The sequence below is a fragment of the Rhinolophus sinicus genome, chromosome 1 (assembly GCF_057876585.1).
Source record: "Rhinolophus sinicus isolate RSI-liver-muscle chromosome 1, RSI-T2T, whole genome shotgun sequence".
Lineage (NCBI taxonomy): Eukaryota > Metazoa > Chordata > Mammalia > Chiroptera > Rhinolophidae > Rhinolophus > Rhinolophus sinicus.
In genome coordinates, this window is record NC_142501.1 from 159,856,218 (window position 1) to 159,871,686 (window position 15,469).

At 41.1% G+C, this 15,469-nt stretch overlaps 1 protein-coding gene across 4 annotated transcripts in view; it reads left to right on the plus strand.

Annotated features, from left to right (window-relative positions):
• The window catches only part of ART3 (ADP-ribosyltransferase 3 (inactive)), a 107,472-nt gene that overhangs the window by 82,154 nt on the left and 9,849 nt on the right, over positions 1-15,469 (plus strand). For 2 of the 4 annotated variants that reach the window (XM_074324442.2, XM_074324440.2), the window contains exons 2-3: positions 3,610-3,687; positions 7,939-8,650. In XM_074324442.2, the coding sequence (XP_074180543.2) occupies positions 3,619-3,687; positions 7,939-8,650 (781 nt within the window). In that variant the 5' untranslated portion in view covers positions 3,610-3,618. Of the gene's footprint in view, positions 1-2,332; positions 2,632-3,609; positions 3,688-7,938; positions 8,651-15,469 lie in introns of those variants that run through there. The other 2 variants (XM_019720474.3, XM_019720481.3) reach the window with 2 other exon arrangements.

A 15,469-nucleotide genomic window follows, 5' to 3' on the forward strand; every position in this document is an offset into this window, starting at 1 on the left:
TGGTCTGTTTCTAACAACGAAAGGACACCATCACACACACACCACTCTCATCACCTTTACTGCTATCATCCTTGTTCCAGCCACTATATTCTCTGCTTGCATGACCTGAAAATTGTTCTTTCACCCTACAAATTAGTCTGAGCATAACATCCAGGCTGATCCTCTTAAAAAATAAGTCAGATTGTGTCATACCTCTGCCCAAACCTTGTGATTTGCTCCTTTTCTCTTAGAGTAAAACTCAACATTCTTACAATGGCCTACAAAGACATGCTCCCCACCCCCGCCCCACCTTACCTCCTACTAATTCCCTTTCCTACAACTTCTCTGCTGCAGTCACATTGGCCTGCTTGCGTTCCCTCTGCCTGAACTCTCCCAGAGTCTTCATGGCTGATCTACCCCATCGCCTTCAAGTCCTTGCTCGAATGTCCCCTTTGCAGTGAGTCCCCTAACCACCCAATTTACATCGCAAACTCTGCACTCCCAGTCTCCCTCGTACTACACACACACACACACACACACACACACACACACAAAAGCAGTGCTTACTGTATTCTAACATACTTACATAATTTACTTATTTATTTAGTTGTTATTTGACTACCTCCTCCCACGAGAATATAGATTTGACAAGGGAAAAATGTTTACTTTGTTCACTGTTACACTCCCAGTATACTCCCAGTACCTAAAACAATTCCGAGAGCATGGTGAGAACTCAGATATTGGTTGAATTAATGAATGAATGATACTAAAAGTTAAAAACTGGAAGAAAACAGGAATGGAGCAAAGGCACATTGGGAATAAACAAGGGAATTGGGAAAAACTTGCCTGGAGCGTCATGCAGTGTTGGTTATGTTCTTTCTGGTGCACTGTCTTGTGCAGATGGGGATGAATCTCATAGGCTTGAGACGGACAAAGACAGCAAAACCCCAATCCCGCATTCCCTGTAGGCCCACATGCCTGGGATTTAAAACAGGTCAGCCTGAGCATAAGGCCTGAAAACATGTGCAAACACACTTTTTCCTTTCTATCCAAACTCCATTTTTAAAAAATGATACTATTTCTGGGAGTGTATTTAGTGTATTTAATCTTAAATTACTTAGCCAGTGAGGTAAGAAAAGGTTAGAGGTTTTGAAGAGTCTGAAGAGCAGAGATGCATTGTGTTTTGTAAAAGTGGATGAGTGGATGCACTTCAGATAATTTAAAATGTTTCGTGAGTAATATATGTATGTATGTACACACACACACGTAGGAAAATACACATAGTAAGTGAATTTTCACAAACCGCATGCATCAGTGTAAGCGACACCCAGACCCAGACCAGAACCGAAGCAGCATCCTCGCTGCTCTGCTTGTACCTCCGCTCCTGCAGTCACTGCTCCCGCTCTGAATAACCGCTGTTCTGACATCTAATACCACAGATGTGTTTTGCCACATTTTGTACTCTGTGTAAATTCAATCATGTAGTATATGCATGTTTGTGTTTCTTTTGCTCAAAATTTTATTTGTGAGATTTGTCCACATTTGTTAGTTTGATCATTTGCAGTGTTATACCAAATCCATTATATGAAAAGACCACAATTTATCCATTCTATCGTTGACAGACATATGGATGGATTACAGTTTGGGGCGAATGTGAATAGTGATACTATCTGATGCATCCGATTTAATGTATTTTGATGTACATATGCATGAATTTCCTAGGACATTTCACGGTTTTTTACCCATAGTCTAAGTGAACTCTTAAGTGTTCTTCAGCATTGTAGTCAGTGTATTTACTGTGTGTGCTTTACTCAGATGAGCGTTATAGTTGTGGGTATTACCAAATCCTTCCCTTCTTAGTGTTCTCACTGAACTTTGTCTATGCTTACGATTCTTAACATGTATCCCGGTGAGGCATACATATTTCTGTCTTTATTAGATTGTGACTGCTTTGTTTTACTTGCTTGTGATTCCCAGCATCTGGCACAGTACCTGAAATATAGTAAGCTGGTGGAGTGAATGCTGATAGCCATCTCCGTTGCCAGCGCTTAACACAGCAAGCCTCCTTAGTTATGCGAACCATCTAGCTAGGGTAAAATCTCGCTTTAGTTTGACATCTCGGAGTCAAAAGGTTAGGAATGGGAAGTGATCACTCTCTGCGAAGCCCACAACTGAGGGCTCAGAACTGGACATGCTGTGTGGTTAGAGAGAATTGCTACGGCTTTACAAGCCTCTTAGAGATTCCATGTGTAAACAGCAGTGATTCCAAGGGATAGTGTGGGGGCCAGATATAAATAGCAGAACACAAATGGGGCAATGTGCCACTGCCAAGTTACTGCTGGGGGTGTTTATAAAAAGAAAAGCATTCCCTTCTCAGTTCTCACTGTCAACAGCCTCCCATCCTGAAGACACGCTCACCACAACTGAGAGAGTGGGGAAACAGTTTGAGACCTAGCATCATTTAAACCTCCTCCACAGGCAGAAAAGCCAGGTAAACATTTTTACTTGTTTACACTCAGACTACAGAAGTGAAGAATTAAAAAGGAAAAACAAAAAACAACCTGATTCTGAGCTTTCTTGGCACATACTGCCTGTGACCATTATCTGTCAAGTCTTACATTTCAAATTTTTTTGGAAAGGAAAGTTTAACACGTAAGTGGAATTTTGATACTAAAGTTTTATATCTTTAATGTCTTTAATGCACCAAACGGCTCCTAAATAAAGGTGGGAATCTAGGGCTGTTCCCCTGTGCTGTTCATTCCCATATTCAGATGCCAGACTACGGTGATTGGTAGGATAAAATAGAGATTTCAGTTCAGTTCCAGTAATGTCATCTTTGTTGTAAGTATGTGGAAGGGACTGTAGACCAACCTGTAATTGAATTAGTTGATGGCTCAGCCCTTGAGGGCCTCTTACCCTCCTGCTGACCCCTGTCAGTCTCATAAACACTGGGATGAATATTGGGCATTCAGCCAGCAGACTTGTATAATCTTGTTAGAGTTGTCGTCTACCCAGTTCCTTCTTATTCTCATTCCTGCCTTCAGAAAGTTTTAACCTTGGGCTTCTCTTGAATGTGAATATTTGGGGTGAGGAGGCCCCTTTGGGTAACCTCTGGTCTGTACCACTACGGCCTCACAATCTCCTTCAACCTGCCCAAATAGGCTTGACTTGGTTAATGAAGAGGATAGAAGAATGGATGAAATGAATGGACACTAACTCCTGGAGAATTCTGGGAAACTGGGATTTTGAATTGTTTTTGTTTTGTTTAAGTTGGTGTTAATTTCCTGTGCGTGCTGAGGGGAGGTTTAGTGATAGGAAGAAAATAGGAGCACCAGTGATTAAAGTGGGAGAGACGACATATCTGCAGGAGAATGGAAATAGATAGATTTAAATTTGAGCAAATTGCTGAAGTTCTCTGAGCTTTTGTTTCCTCATCTATAGGATGAGAAAGTTAAAGCACCAGGCAAAATTTAATGGCCTTTTCAGCCTTTGGAATTTATTGAGAATCACTTCCTGATCATCATGATACTTCCACCCAGGATGCAAAGATTCATAGTGTGTCATCCTGCTCTACTTCCCTAAGCCTCTTTTTTAAGTCTACTAATTTGGAATTCCTTCATTTTAATTTAGAAAAGAAAAATGAAGACAGGACCTTTTGAAGTGGTTACCATGCTGCTGTCAGCTATGATTCTAATGGACATCTTCCAGGTAATGTTGGGAATGGCAAGCACGTGGTCATTGGAATAGGAGCTCTTGCTATAACGCTGCCTAAGGCATCTGCGTGGGGTGATAATGCAAATGAGAGAAGATAGAATAAGTCAGTCAGTTTTTTACAAGTAGCTTTCATCTTTTCATTTTATACATTTGATACATGTTAACTGTAGAAAGTTGAAAAAATTAAGATTATACAAAAAGAGGAAAGTAAAAATCATCCACAATCTCTCCACTCAGAGAGAAAGAGTCTTAATCTGTTGGTGTATATTCTTGGCTTATTTTTGTGTATGTTTAATTTACAAAAATAGTTTCACAGTACATATTGTTTTTACCTTTTTAACACTGTGCTACATATGTCTCTAGATCATTAAATATTCTGAAAGTATGTCTTTTTCTCCAAATAAGAGGGCACTGCAGTGTTTGGTTACATGTTTTCTGTTAAAGTACTATATAATGAGCATGTTTTCATATTCAGTATTCTTTATTTCTGATAGAACTTTTATGATTTAATGTTTTTGCAGTTGAATCTTTAAACATGCTCTAACATATTTTTACGTAAAATATGAGCCCAGTATCCCACTTTATTTTTCACCAACGTTGTTAGCTGTCACATTACTACTGAGTATTTGTCCAGATTTGAAATACCTTCTTTAAAATATCTTGAAGTCTTAAAATTTCATCTGTTTTTTGAATTCAATATTCTGATCCATTATCTATCAAATCATTATGTAGTCTCTTGCCTGTACTGCAGTGTGATTTTTTTATTGAGGTATAATTCACATGTAAAATTCACCATTTTAATGTGTACAGTCAGTGGTTTTTGTATATTCACCATGCTGTGCATAGTTGTGCCACTGTCTCATTACAGAATGCTCCCATCACCCCAAAAGAAACCCTGTAGCTATTAGCAGTCAGTCCCAATTGTCTTTTCCCTGAAGCCCCTGGCCACCCCCTGTCAGTGTTCCATCTCTACAGATTTGCCTATTCTGGACATTTCATCTGAATAGAATCATGCACATCTGTCCTTATGTGTGGCTTCTTTCATTTAGCATAACGTTTTCAAGGTTCATCCATGTTGTAGCATATATTAGTACTTCATTCTTTTTCATAGCTGAATCATATTCCATTCTATGGTTATGCCATATTTGTTTATCCATTCATTGGATAAACAAATTGATGGACATTTGGGTTGTTTCCACTTTTTGGCTCTTATGAAAAAGTAGTGCTGCTATGAACTTTCATGTACAAGTTTCTGTATGAACGTAGGTTTTCAGTTCTCTTGGGTATATACCTAGGAGTAGAATTGGTGGGTCATATGAGAACTCTGTGGTTAACATTTTGAAGAACTGCCAAACTGGTTTCTACAATGGCTGCACCATTTTACATCCCCACCAGCAGTGTATGAATGTTCAATATCTACATCCTTGCCAACACTTTCCATTTTTTTCGTATAGCCATCCTAATGGGTATGAAGTGGCATCTCACTGTGGTTTTGATTTGCACTTTAATATTCTTTTGCAACATCATTTTAATGTATTTGTTCTATGAATGTTCCATAATTTGTTTAATTTCTTTTCTTGAACATTTAGGTCATTTCCACATTTTTAATAAATGTTTGGTAATTGAATTTCATCAGTATTGGCTTTGTTTCAATGGATAAATCACAGGAAGAAAGTATAATCAGTGTGTTCACCTAGCCTTTGTACCTGTCCCTTAATGTCCATCCAGTTGTCCTTGAATGGTGGTGGCATTTTCACTGCGGAAGGCACTCACTGTACAGAACACACAATCAAGTGTGGCCTTGGGCCAGGAAGACTTGATGTCTAAAATTAGACATGTGGAGACTGGTTAGAGGCATAGAAGAGACAGGAACATATTGGATCAACTCTGATATGATAAGAGGAACATAGGAGGCAGTGGTTTCAGGATAGGATGTTTTATAATATATTGAAGTCTTGAAGATAAACAGGCATTGGTGCCCAAGATATCTTCTGGTACATTTTGTGCTGCAGAGGAAAGTGCATTTCTTGGCTAGGAGATGGCAGTGATTTGATCTCCTGAAGCTCAAATTCCCACTTTAAGAAACTGACCTACAGACCCAGGAGTGCAGGGGTTTCAATGACTTCCCCAGCAGATATTCTGTGGCTGGTAATCAAGACAGTTTCTGATGCTGGCAGAATTCCTTCATTTGTAAAATTGTCATGAATTATCTGCCCGACCTTTCATAAGGGTTGTTATGAGAACAAAATTAAACACTTTAAAAAGTGCTACATAAATGTCAGTGGTTTTCATCTTTGGAAACAGAACACTTTGGTTAAAAGGACAGACTCTGGAACCAGATTGCCTAGGATCAGATCTCAATTCCAGACAAGTTACTCAATTTCTCTGTGTCTATAAAGTCTCCAACTAACGTCTCCACCTGAGGTTGCAGCTTATGGAACCATGTACCATACAAGTGGTACCGAGTAGTGGAAAGAGAGAATGATACGGAGGGCATTATCCTTTTAGTTGCAGAAACCCTTAAATGGTGTCCCTGGGCAGATTTGCTCATCCTGTTTTTTGATCAATAGGCCAGAATTCATAGTTCTTATTTAATTCTCTGAATATGTCGACGCTTGGACTTCAAACAGATAAATATAATGCAGATCCTGCCCTTGAGGAAATTGCAGTATAATACATATATTCTCATCATGAAATAATAAAAATAGCCACAGTTTGTTGAAGACTCGATATGTGCCAGACATGAGGCTAAGGGCTTTGCATATATTCTTTATATCATTTAATCCTCACAACAATCCTGCAATTAAAATATTATTTCCTAATAAACGAACAAACAAAACAAAAATATACTTATAGACACAGAGAACAAACTGATAGTTACTATATGGGGGTGGAGTTGAGGTGATGGGTGAGAAGGTGAAGGGATTAGGAAGTACACTTTGGTAGTTACAAAATAGTCACAGGGATGTAAAGTACAGTATGGGGAATATAGTCAATAATATTGTAAAAGCTATGTATAGTGTCAGATGGGTACTAGACGTATCAGGGGGATCACTTCATAAATTATATAAATGCCTATCCACTATGCTGTACACCTGAAATTAATGTAAAATAATTTTCAACTAAAATATATACCAGGGGTGCCAAAAAAATATATACAGGTGGACACTTTGGTTAACGTTGCTCAAGCAGTAGTTCGCCGTAATCAGAAGTGTCTGGACACTGATGGTAACCACTTTGAGCACCTCTTGTAATCGCAGAAGTCAAACGTGACTTGTATTCATCTTTTGTTCTAGGTATATATTGAGTATTACAATTTTAATACAGTTTTCCTTTCTTAAAATGTTTATACATTTTTTTGGCACCCTCTGTGTGTGTGTGTGTGTGTGTGTGTGTGCGCGCATACACACATTTTAAAGATGCATTCACCTTTTTCAGTTGTAAATGGAAGAAACAATACCAAACTTGCTCAGACAAATAAGGAATTTGTTGATTCTTATGACAAAGGAAAAACACAGCCTTCAGGTACAGGTAGACCCAGGGCCTTAAGTGGTGTTATCAGGGCCTCATCACTCTCTCTGCCTCTCAGCTTTGCAAGTCTTTCTTTGTTGGCTTTATTTGCAGACAGGATGCTCCATGGAACTCAAAGGATAACTATTTGCTGCCCCAAGCCAACAATATATTTAGAGCTAATGGTTGTAGAGGAACCATTTTTAAGCCTGCTTCATCGCTTATCACTGGGTCTGAAGGTGCAGAATCAGTCCTACCCAAACCACATGGACCAGGGAAGGGTGTCCTCAAAGGAAAAGGGGTAATATTTGCCATTATGTATTTATCATGTACAGTATTTCACACATGATATTTCAGATTCACTCAACAGTCTTGAGGGGTTGAGGAAGTCTGGCTAAGAATATTTTCAAAGCCAGGATTGCCACCCATTTCTCCAGTTTCATACTCATTGGTCTTTCCTCTGCACCACAAGATCCAGATGAATGAGTTACAAACATAATCATACCTATATCTCACCCACTGGCTTTTGCTCTTTCACACAAATAGGCCACAGCTGGGAAAAGTTATCAACAGCAGTGGAATATACTTCCTACATAAAAAAACATATCCAAAGTTGGTTGTAAGCAAGGCAGAGATTCTTGGCAGGGCATGAGAGTGTGGGAACAGTAATGTGAGAGAAAATGGTATACACCAAATATCTTATTTCAAGAGTATTAATTTCCTTTTCCTTTGAAGGCAAAGGCTGAAATGTTAGACATGGCAGATAATGCATTTGATGATGAATACCAGAAATGTACTGACAGGATGGAAATCAAATATGTTCCCCAACTGCTCAATGAAGAAAAAACAAGCTATCAACCCTTAGAGGATGTGTGGGAAAATGCAAAAGCCAAATGGGAAGCTCGGAAGACTCACATCTCTCTCCCTCGGAGTTTTAAGGATAACCACGGAATAGCCCTGCTGGCATATATTTCTGAAGCTCAAGAGCAAACTCCCTTTTACCACCTGTTCAATGAAGCTGTGAAGATAGCCGGCCAATCTCGAAAAGACTATATCTATGGCTTCCAGTTTAAAGCTTTTCATTTTTACCTGACAAAGGCCCTGCAGTTGCTGAGAAGACCTTGTGAGGACAGTTACAAAAATGTGGTGTACAGCACAAGCCCAGGTACTTCCTTTACCTTTGGAGGACTAAACCAGGCCAGGTTTGGCCATTTCACCTTGGCATATCCAGCCAAACCTCAAGTTGCAAATGACCAACACATTCTGTTAACCATCCACACATGCTTTGGAGTTGCCATTGAAAATTTTTTGGATAAAGGAAGTGAAAGAATCATTTTAATACCTCTGAATGAGGTTTTTCACGTGTCACAGGATGGGCCTAGTAATAACCTTATCCTTCGAAGCACAAACAAGACCTGCAGCCATTACGAGTGTGCATTTCTAGGAGGTAAGTGTTTCTGTTCTGTCCGTACTTGTCTGGGAGGGAAGGAGTGGGATTCTTAGGACCAGGGAAAGGTCAGGAAGGAAATTGAGAGGTATTTGAAAGGGGGAAATGACATGAGTGGTCTCTAGTCTAGCTCCTTTCATAATGGTAGTTTCTTTTTCCAAAATTTAATTTTATCACAGTAATACATTTGTAGCGTTATTGAAAGTGAAAAAAAAAATAGTGCTATAAGGCAGTGGTTCTCAACCAAGAGCAGTTTTACCCCTCAGGGTCATTTGGCAATGGCTGGAAACATTTTTAGTTGTTAAAACCATCCCTGGTTGCTCCTGGCATCCAGTGGGTAGAGGCCAAGGATATTGCCAAACAATGCACAGGTCAGCGCCCCACAACAAATACATACCAGGCCCCCAAATGCTACAGTTTTTAAAGTTTACACTGAAAAATAGCAACCCCCTTTCCACCCCAATCCATCTCCAATTGCCACTCCTCAGTGGCATTGATTTTGACTTTGTTAGATTTTTTTTTTCAGGCACTGACTGTCATGTTTCTAAATATCACGCTTCGGCATGTCATTTATTGAGTTTTAAACTTTCAGAAATTATCTATTGACTTCACAGTATAGAGAATGAGCACTTAACTCTCATATACCATGCATTAGTTAGAAATTCTTTATTCTTCAGCTGTAACAGAAAATCTGCCTCATCACTCTCACTTAATAAGAAGTCTAGAGGTAGGCTGTCCAGAGCTGGTACAATGACTCGACGATGGCATCCATAACTCAGGCTCTTTCTGTTCAGACAATCTTAGCATGTTTGCTTGTTGATTCGTGTTGGCAGTGTGACTGTTGCAGCTGTAGGCATCAGTCTGTGTTCAAGACAAAAAGAAGGGGAAGAGGGATGGCAGCCAAATCTGCCTATTTAATCAGGAAAGTAAAAGTTCTTCCAGAAACTCGTAGTAGATTTCTGATGACATATCATTGACCGGAACAGCCACTTGGTCATTCACAACTACAAGAAAAGCTTGGAAAGTGGGTAACCAGCGTTCACAGCCTCTGTAGTGTAGGGAGCCAAGGGAAAAGGGAATTAGAAATAGCTGTTCCGTCAGTAAACTAAAGGAATCTGATAACCACCACCCTCATCCTCGGTATTTGTGCATCTCCCCCTTCCCATTGTCCCTTTCTAAGTACCTCTTTGACCCCGGAGTTATTAGTTGTATGATACTTTTGTTCCCTTAGTTTTTTATACCCCATCAATAATTTACCCCAAATCCTTAGAAATATAAATCTCCTCTTAATACATTCAGACATAACAGATACTCTAATTTTTTTTCTGGATATAATACTTTTGGATTCCCTCATCATCCTGCTCTATGATATGTTCTTCAGGCCTGTTGAATGTTCTGAAATCTCTCCTCACAACTATTCTGAGACTTTCTTTTGCGTCTCCCCCGTGAAGAATCCCCTACACCTTGGATTTCCTCTTCCTTGAATTACTCCTTTGTTTAGTGGGGGTAAGGTTTCTCTGGAAGTTTTCTGAGAAAAGGGACATTGAGGCAAATTTTCTGAGACTTGGGATGTCTGAAAAATCTACATTTAGGCTGCAGTAATAGTTTGTTTAGGTTTGTATTTCTGTTTCAGAAATTACTTTCCTTGGAATTTTGGAGATGTTCCTCCACTGTCTTCTAGTTTTCTGATGTTGCTGTTAAAATGTGTGAAGCCTTTCTAATTACTAAAACTTTGAATGAGACCTGTTTTCCCCGCTCCTGTGGAAGGTTTTATGATGTTCTCTTTATCCCCAATATTCTGAAGTTTTATGATGTGCCTTGGTACATATGAGTAAAGGGTTAACAGCACCTTTTCTCCTTTCTCTTATGGAGATGGCCTCCTGTTGATCTCCTGGCACATTTCTCTGAAATCTACCTAAGGTGGAATGACTAATAGTAAACTGCCTAATGGTAAACATAAACCTGGATTGGTACTGTGCATCTGAGCTGGGAGGATGGTGAATGAACTGTCAATACTTGGGAGGAAGCCATGGTATTGGGCATTCCTGAATATGTTATGACATACCCAGGTGTTGTTCTTGCTGACTCCTGGAAGTACACTCATGGACTGGTGTAAGAGATACTGTCTTCTGTGACAAATAGCTATGTGGCATGAGGCTACTAAGCTAGGATGGTTCCTGCACTTACCTGTGTATACGTGTTTCCTTGTAACTGAGTCATCACTTGGGGGGCTAAAGAACAGCCCTCAGTTGCTGTGACAACTTGCATTGAAGGGGTATATCTCATGCTGTCCTGTTGCTGAACAGTATGCTGTGTTCCCTGCCTTGCATTCTTCTGCAATGCTGAGTAAACTGGTGAGGTGACAGACTATTGGGGTCTTATGAATGTGATTGTCTAACTTAACCCCAAGCCATGGCTGCTGGTCAAGCAGAGTGAGTATTGCAGTAGGGCCTCAGAAGTGGAATAGACGTTTGGACCTTGATTCAGTGTGGCCAAGGCACTATGAGATAAAACAGAATAGGTCGGGAAGTGCTGATGAGACTTCATGCCTGGGTGTGGGGCTGATCCACTTAGGACTTCATAGCAAAAGCTGTGTAGCCGTTGAGGTGCCTTGGACACAGCATTTAAGGAAGCCTTTAGTTTCAGGACCACACACTGCAGCAGCTGCAGGATCCTGAGAGTGAGCGCCTCCAAGTTTGCACTCCAAGCACCTCAGCTGCCTCAGCGTAGCCCTGGCCCTGCGTTGCACATGAATGAGAGTAACTGTTCACCTTGAGGGGCAGATGAAGACTGGCGTGAGTGAACTTGTGTTGAGAGGAAAGGTGCCCATTCCCCTTGCCAGCCATTCGTTCATTAGACCTGACTAAAAACCAAGCCAGTTGGAGCCAGCTCATGTCAGCTTATGGGAGCTGATGTGGGCACACATCTCTTCCCAATTCCTCCTACATCACAGTAGCTTGAAATTGACCATGGTTAAGAGTTTACCATGAAAATCAGCAAATACTACAAATCAGGACCCCCTTTCCCCACCACAGAACCTGTTCCACTTTACCAGCACATCACAGCTAGAAACCTAGTTGCATCTGGGCTGATAAAATGATACTATCACTTTTGGTGTTTCTAACGCATTCAGCCAAATGCCATTTGTGAAAGTATTGGTCATACAGAAACCTTGGCTACAGTAGCTAGAAGCCAAATCGATCACTGGTATCTGGTTGATTGACGCAAGTGGCCGACAAAGCCCACAGAGTCCATGTTGTGAGTGGGATTATGAGGAACAAAAGAGGTGGAGCCTTTGGGTTGACTGAGAATGAGCCAGGGCTCAGACCTGCATGGGCGAGGGCCTCATGAGCCCCGTGTGAGGAAGGGAAAGGGCCTGCCCACAAGGTCAGGCAGAGGCTGCACGGCTGGTCAGGGTCAAACCAGCCACCAGGGGAAACCTTCGTAGAGGCTCGTGAGGACTGTTGGTTTGGAGCTCTGACAAAATCAGGCGAAGCTGGAGTCCGATCGTTGTCCTCTGCTGCCATCTACAGATCACTAATGGGATCCAAGGGTCCAAAGCTAGATGACCATTAAAGCTAGGCTGTTTGGAGCACTGTGAAGGATAATAACCAGGGCTTTTAAAAGCAGAAGCCAAGGGGATGCCATCAGAACCTTGTTCCATTGTGACTATAATTCTAGATGGAAAAAGACAATATTTCTAAAAGGGATAAAAAGTTACACTGTACTAAATTTAGTGTAAACACAGCCATGTGTTATTGTTTTGAATTTGCTTATGGTTTCCAAGAAAAAAAGTAGTTCCGTTGGTTAGGAAGTGGAGAGACTATTAATGGCCCATTAGCTAACACAATTTCTGGTGGTCAGAGATACTAATCTTAGTATTAATCCAAGATTATGGGAGTGAACTGTGAGTAAATGGTACCAAAACCCTTTATCCTTTCTCCTGGGAAAATTACTGTAGGTGAACCTTCTATACTGTTTTCCTAGAAAAGCTGATACAGGTGGAATGTTAGCTGTGTAATTAGGCCACATTCCTTATAGTTAAAGATGACCCCGTTAGAAAACTGCCCTGGAGTGGGGAGGACTGTAGATGAATTACAAATACCTAATGGGAAGCCATAGCTTTGGGATTCCCTGTGCCTTACATTATACAGACATAATGTAAGGTTTATTGGAAGAAAACTTATAAGAAGAGAAATAGTGCACACATCATCCCCCAAACTCTCATTATTCTACTGGACAGGCTGGGCATAGATCACCTGACGTTTTGGACAATGTTTCTACAGAGGGGGCCAGGCTATCTATGTGTAAATATTCTCTACATATTAATAGAGTCATGGGATCAGGGACTATTGAGTTTCCCTGGCTAGAAAAGTGGCCTTGTTACATAGGAGGGGAGCCCCTGGACTCCAGTAACTGGTATTAGTCTGTTTTGCTGCGTTTACTCAGACCTGTTGAGCCAGCTCTTTACGAAGCCATAAAAAGGAGGAAAGAAGATGAACCTACAGGGCCATCTAGATTTACTTTTCATAAATCCGCCCCTAACCCTTGATGGCTCATTAAGTATCTTCATTGGTTCTGATGGACATACTTTATTAGCCTTCTCCGGGAGTACCCAAGTTCCTGTGCTCTTGTCTGGGGCTGGACATCAGTAGGATCCCATGTAGACAGGCCAGATAGGAGCTGATATGTCCATCACAATGAGAAATTCCCAGTATGAGTCAGTGAGGAGAATAATTTGGAAGGCTGTTCCGACTGTTCACATTTATAGGAAAAGGCAGCTGTTCACCACCAGCCTTCTCCAGACTTGCACCCGTCAGACTTGTTCATCCCTGTTGTACTGGTCAGGGTTCAATCAGAGAAACAGAATCCGTAGGAAATGTATATTGTTTTTAACTGCAAGGAATTGGCTTACGCGACTGTGGGAGCCGCAAGGCAAGTCTGAAATCCACAGGTCAGGCTGCCAGGAAGGGCAGGCCGTACTCTCCGCATGAGCCGAAGCTGCTGCCCACAGGCGAGTTTCTGCTGGAAAGCCTGGGCAATTCCACCTCTTAAGGCTTTTCAGCTGGTTGAATCAGGCCCACCAGACTATCTTGGATAATTTCCCTTCCTTAAGGTTAACTGATTGTAAAGTTTAATCACATCTACAAAATGCCTTCAAGGCAACTACTAGATTAGTGTTTGAATAACTGGGGACTGTGTCCTCGACTAGCTGACATATAAAACTGACTCTCACACCTATGTTATCCATCACTGCACAACAAATTAAAATGTAGCGTCTTAAACACATTTGTTATCTCCCAGTTGCTGTGGGTCAGGATCTGGGCACAGTATACCTGGGTCTTTTGGCTCTGGCCTCTCACAAGGCTGCAGCCATCGTAAGACTTGACTGGAAAAGGTCTGCTTCCCAGCTCGCTCACATGCTGTTGGCGGGACCCGGTTCCTGTGCGTTGTTCACTAAGGCCTGGGTTCCCCACCAGCTGTTGTCCGGACACCTCCCTTGTTCCTAGCCACATAGGCCTCTCCCTAGGGTGAGTATCTCACAACATGGCAACTTGCTTCATCAGAGTGAGCCAGAGAGAGTCAGGGAGTGCTTGCAAGTCCTAATCATGGAAGTGAGATCTCATCTCTTTAGCTGTATTCTGTTTGCTAGACGCAAGTCAGTAGGTTTAGTCCGCAGGATTCCAGGAGGGTGTGAATCCCCGGAGGCAGGATCCCTGGGAGCTGTGTCAGAAGCCACATTCCATAATCCTGACCCACCGGAGTCTGTTACCTCCTCTTGGGGATGGACCCAATTGGCTGTCCTTTTTCCATAATTGAGTTCTATGGTGACTTCTGTGGTTTACCTTGATTGGAGGTAAAAAATTGTATGTGACAGTGGATCTTTTGAAGTTTGTCCTACCTTATGGGAATTTAGTTCAGAGAGAGCCCATTGCTCGATAAGATATTGGGTTGGAGAGTTAGGACTTTTATTTCAGTGAGACAGTCTGTCTCAGGCCCAGTGACAGGCTAGCAGTAACAGCTCTGCAAAGGAAGTCCTTGTGTCCAAAAGCCCAGTGGCCAAGAAAAACTATTGTAGTCTTGTTTCCAGAAATTCTAGTCAGCTCTAAGTTTGGTCACAGAAATCTGTAATTTCTTGGGGTCTGAAGGAGATAGGGAACTCCTAGGAGAGCTTTATTCACTATTGTCTGGATTGCTTCTAAGGCTTACTGTAGAGTTCCCTGTTAAAATGGCAGCTTACAAGGTTTTGCTGTGTGTCTTGTGGGAATAGGCACTATTCTTGATCCTGTGAGTTCTTCCCTGACCTTGGGGAGTTTCCTCACACCTGGCAGCTGCTCAGTACTTTGTTGAATGAATACTCAAGGGAAACCTTGTGAAGATCTCTGCGGTTCTCTGTACAGTTCCCTTCTCTTTAGTGCTGTGTAAAAACCAAATTATCCAGGTATTTTCTTTGTGGAAAAGTGTAAACTACTTAATAGTTACATTTCCATTTGAGTTTTCTATTTATTCTTGAGTTATTTTTAATGTTATATTTTTCTAGGAATTTGTCTATTGTCTTATATTTCAAATTTATTGGCATAAAGCTAATCATAGTAATCTTCATGTTTTTTTACACCTGTTGAATATGTGGTTATATTCCCTTTTTCATTCCGTATATATTAGATTTGTGCCTTCTCTCTTTTGTTTCTGGGTCAATCTCTTACCTATTTTTAATCCTGCTACTTGTTTAGAAACCCAAAATAGTTTACTTTCTTGCTGCTTAATACGCTAATGCGAAATTAAAGTTAGAGTCAAATAGGGAGAAGAAATGAAGTCTTG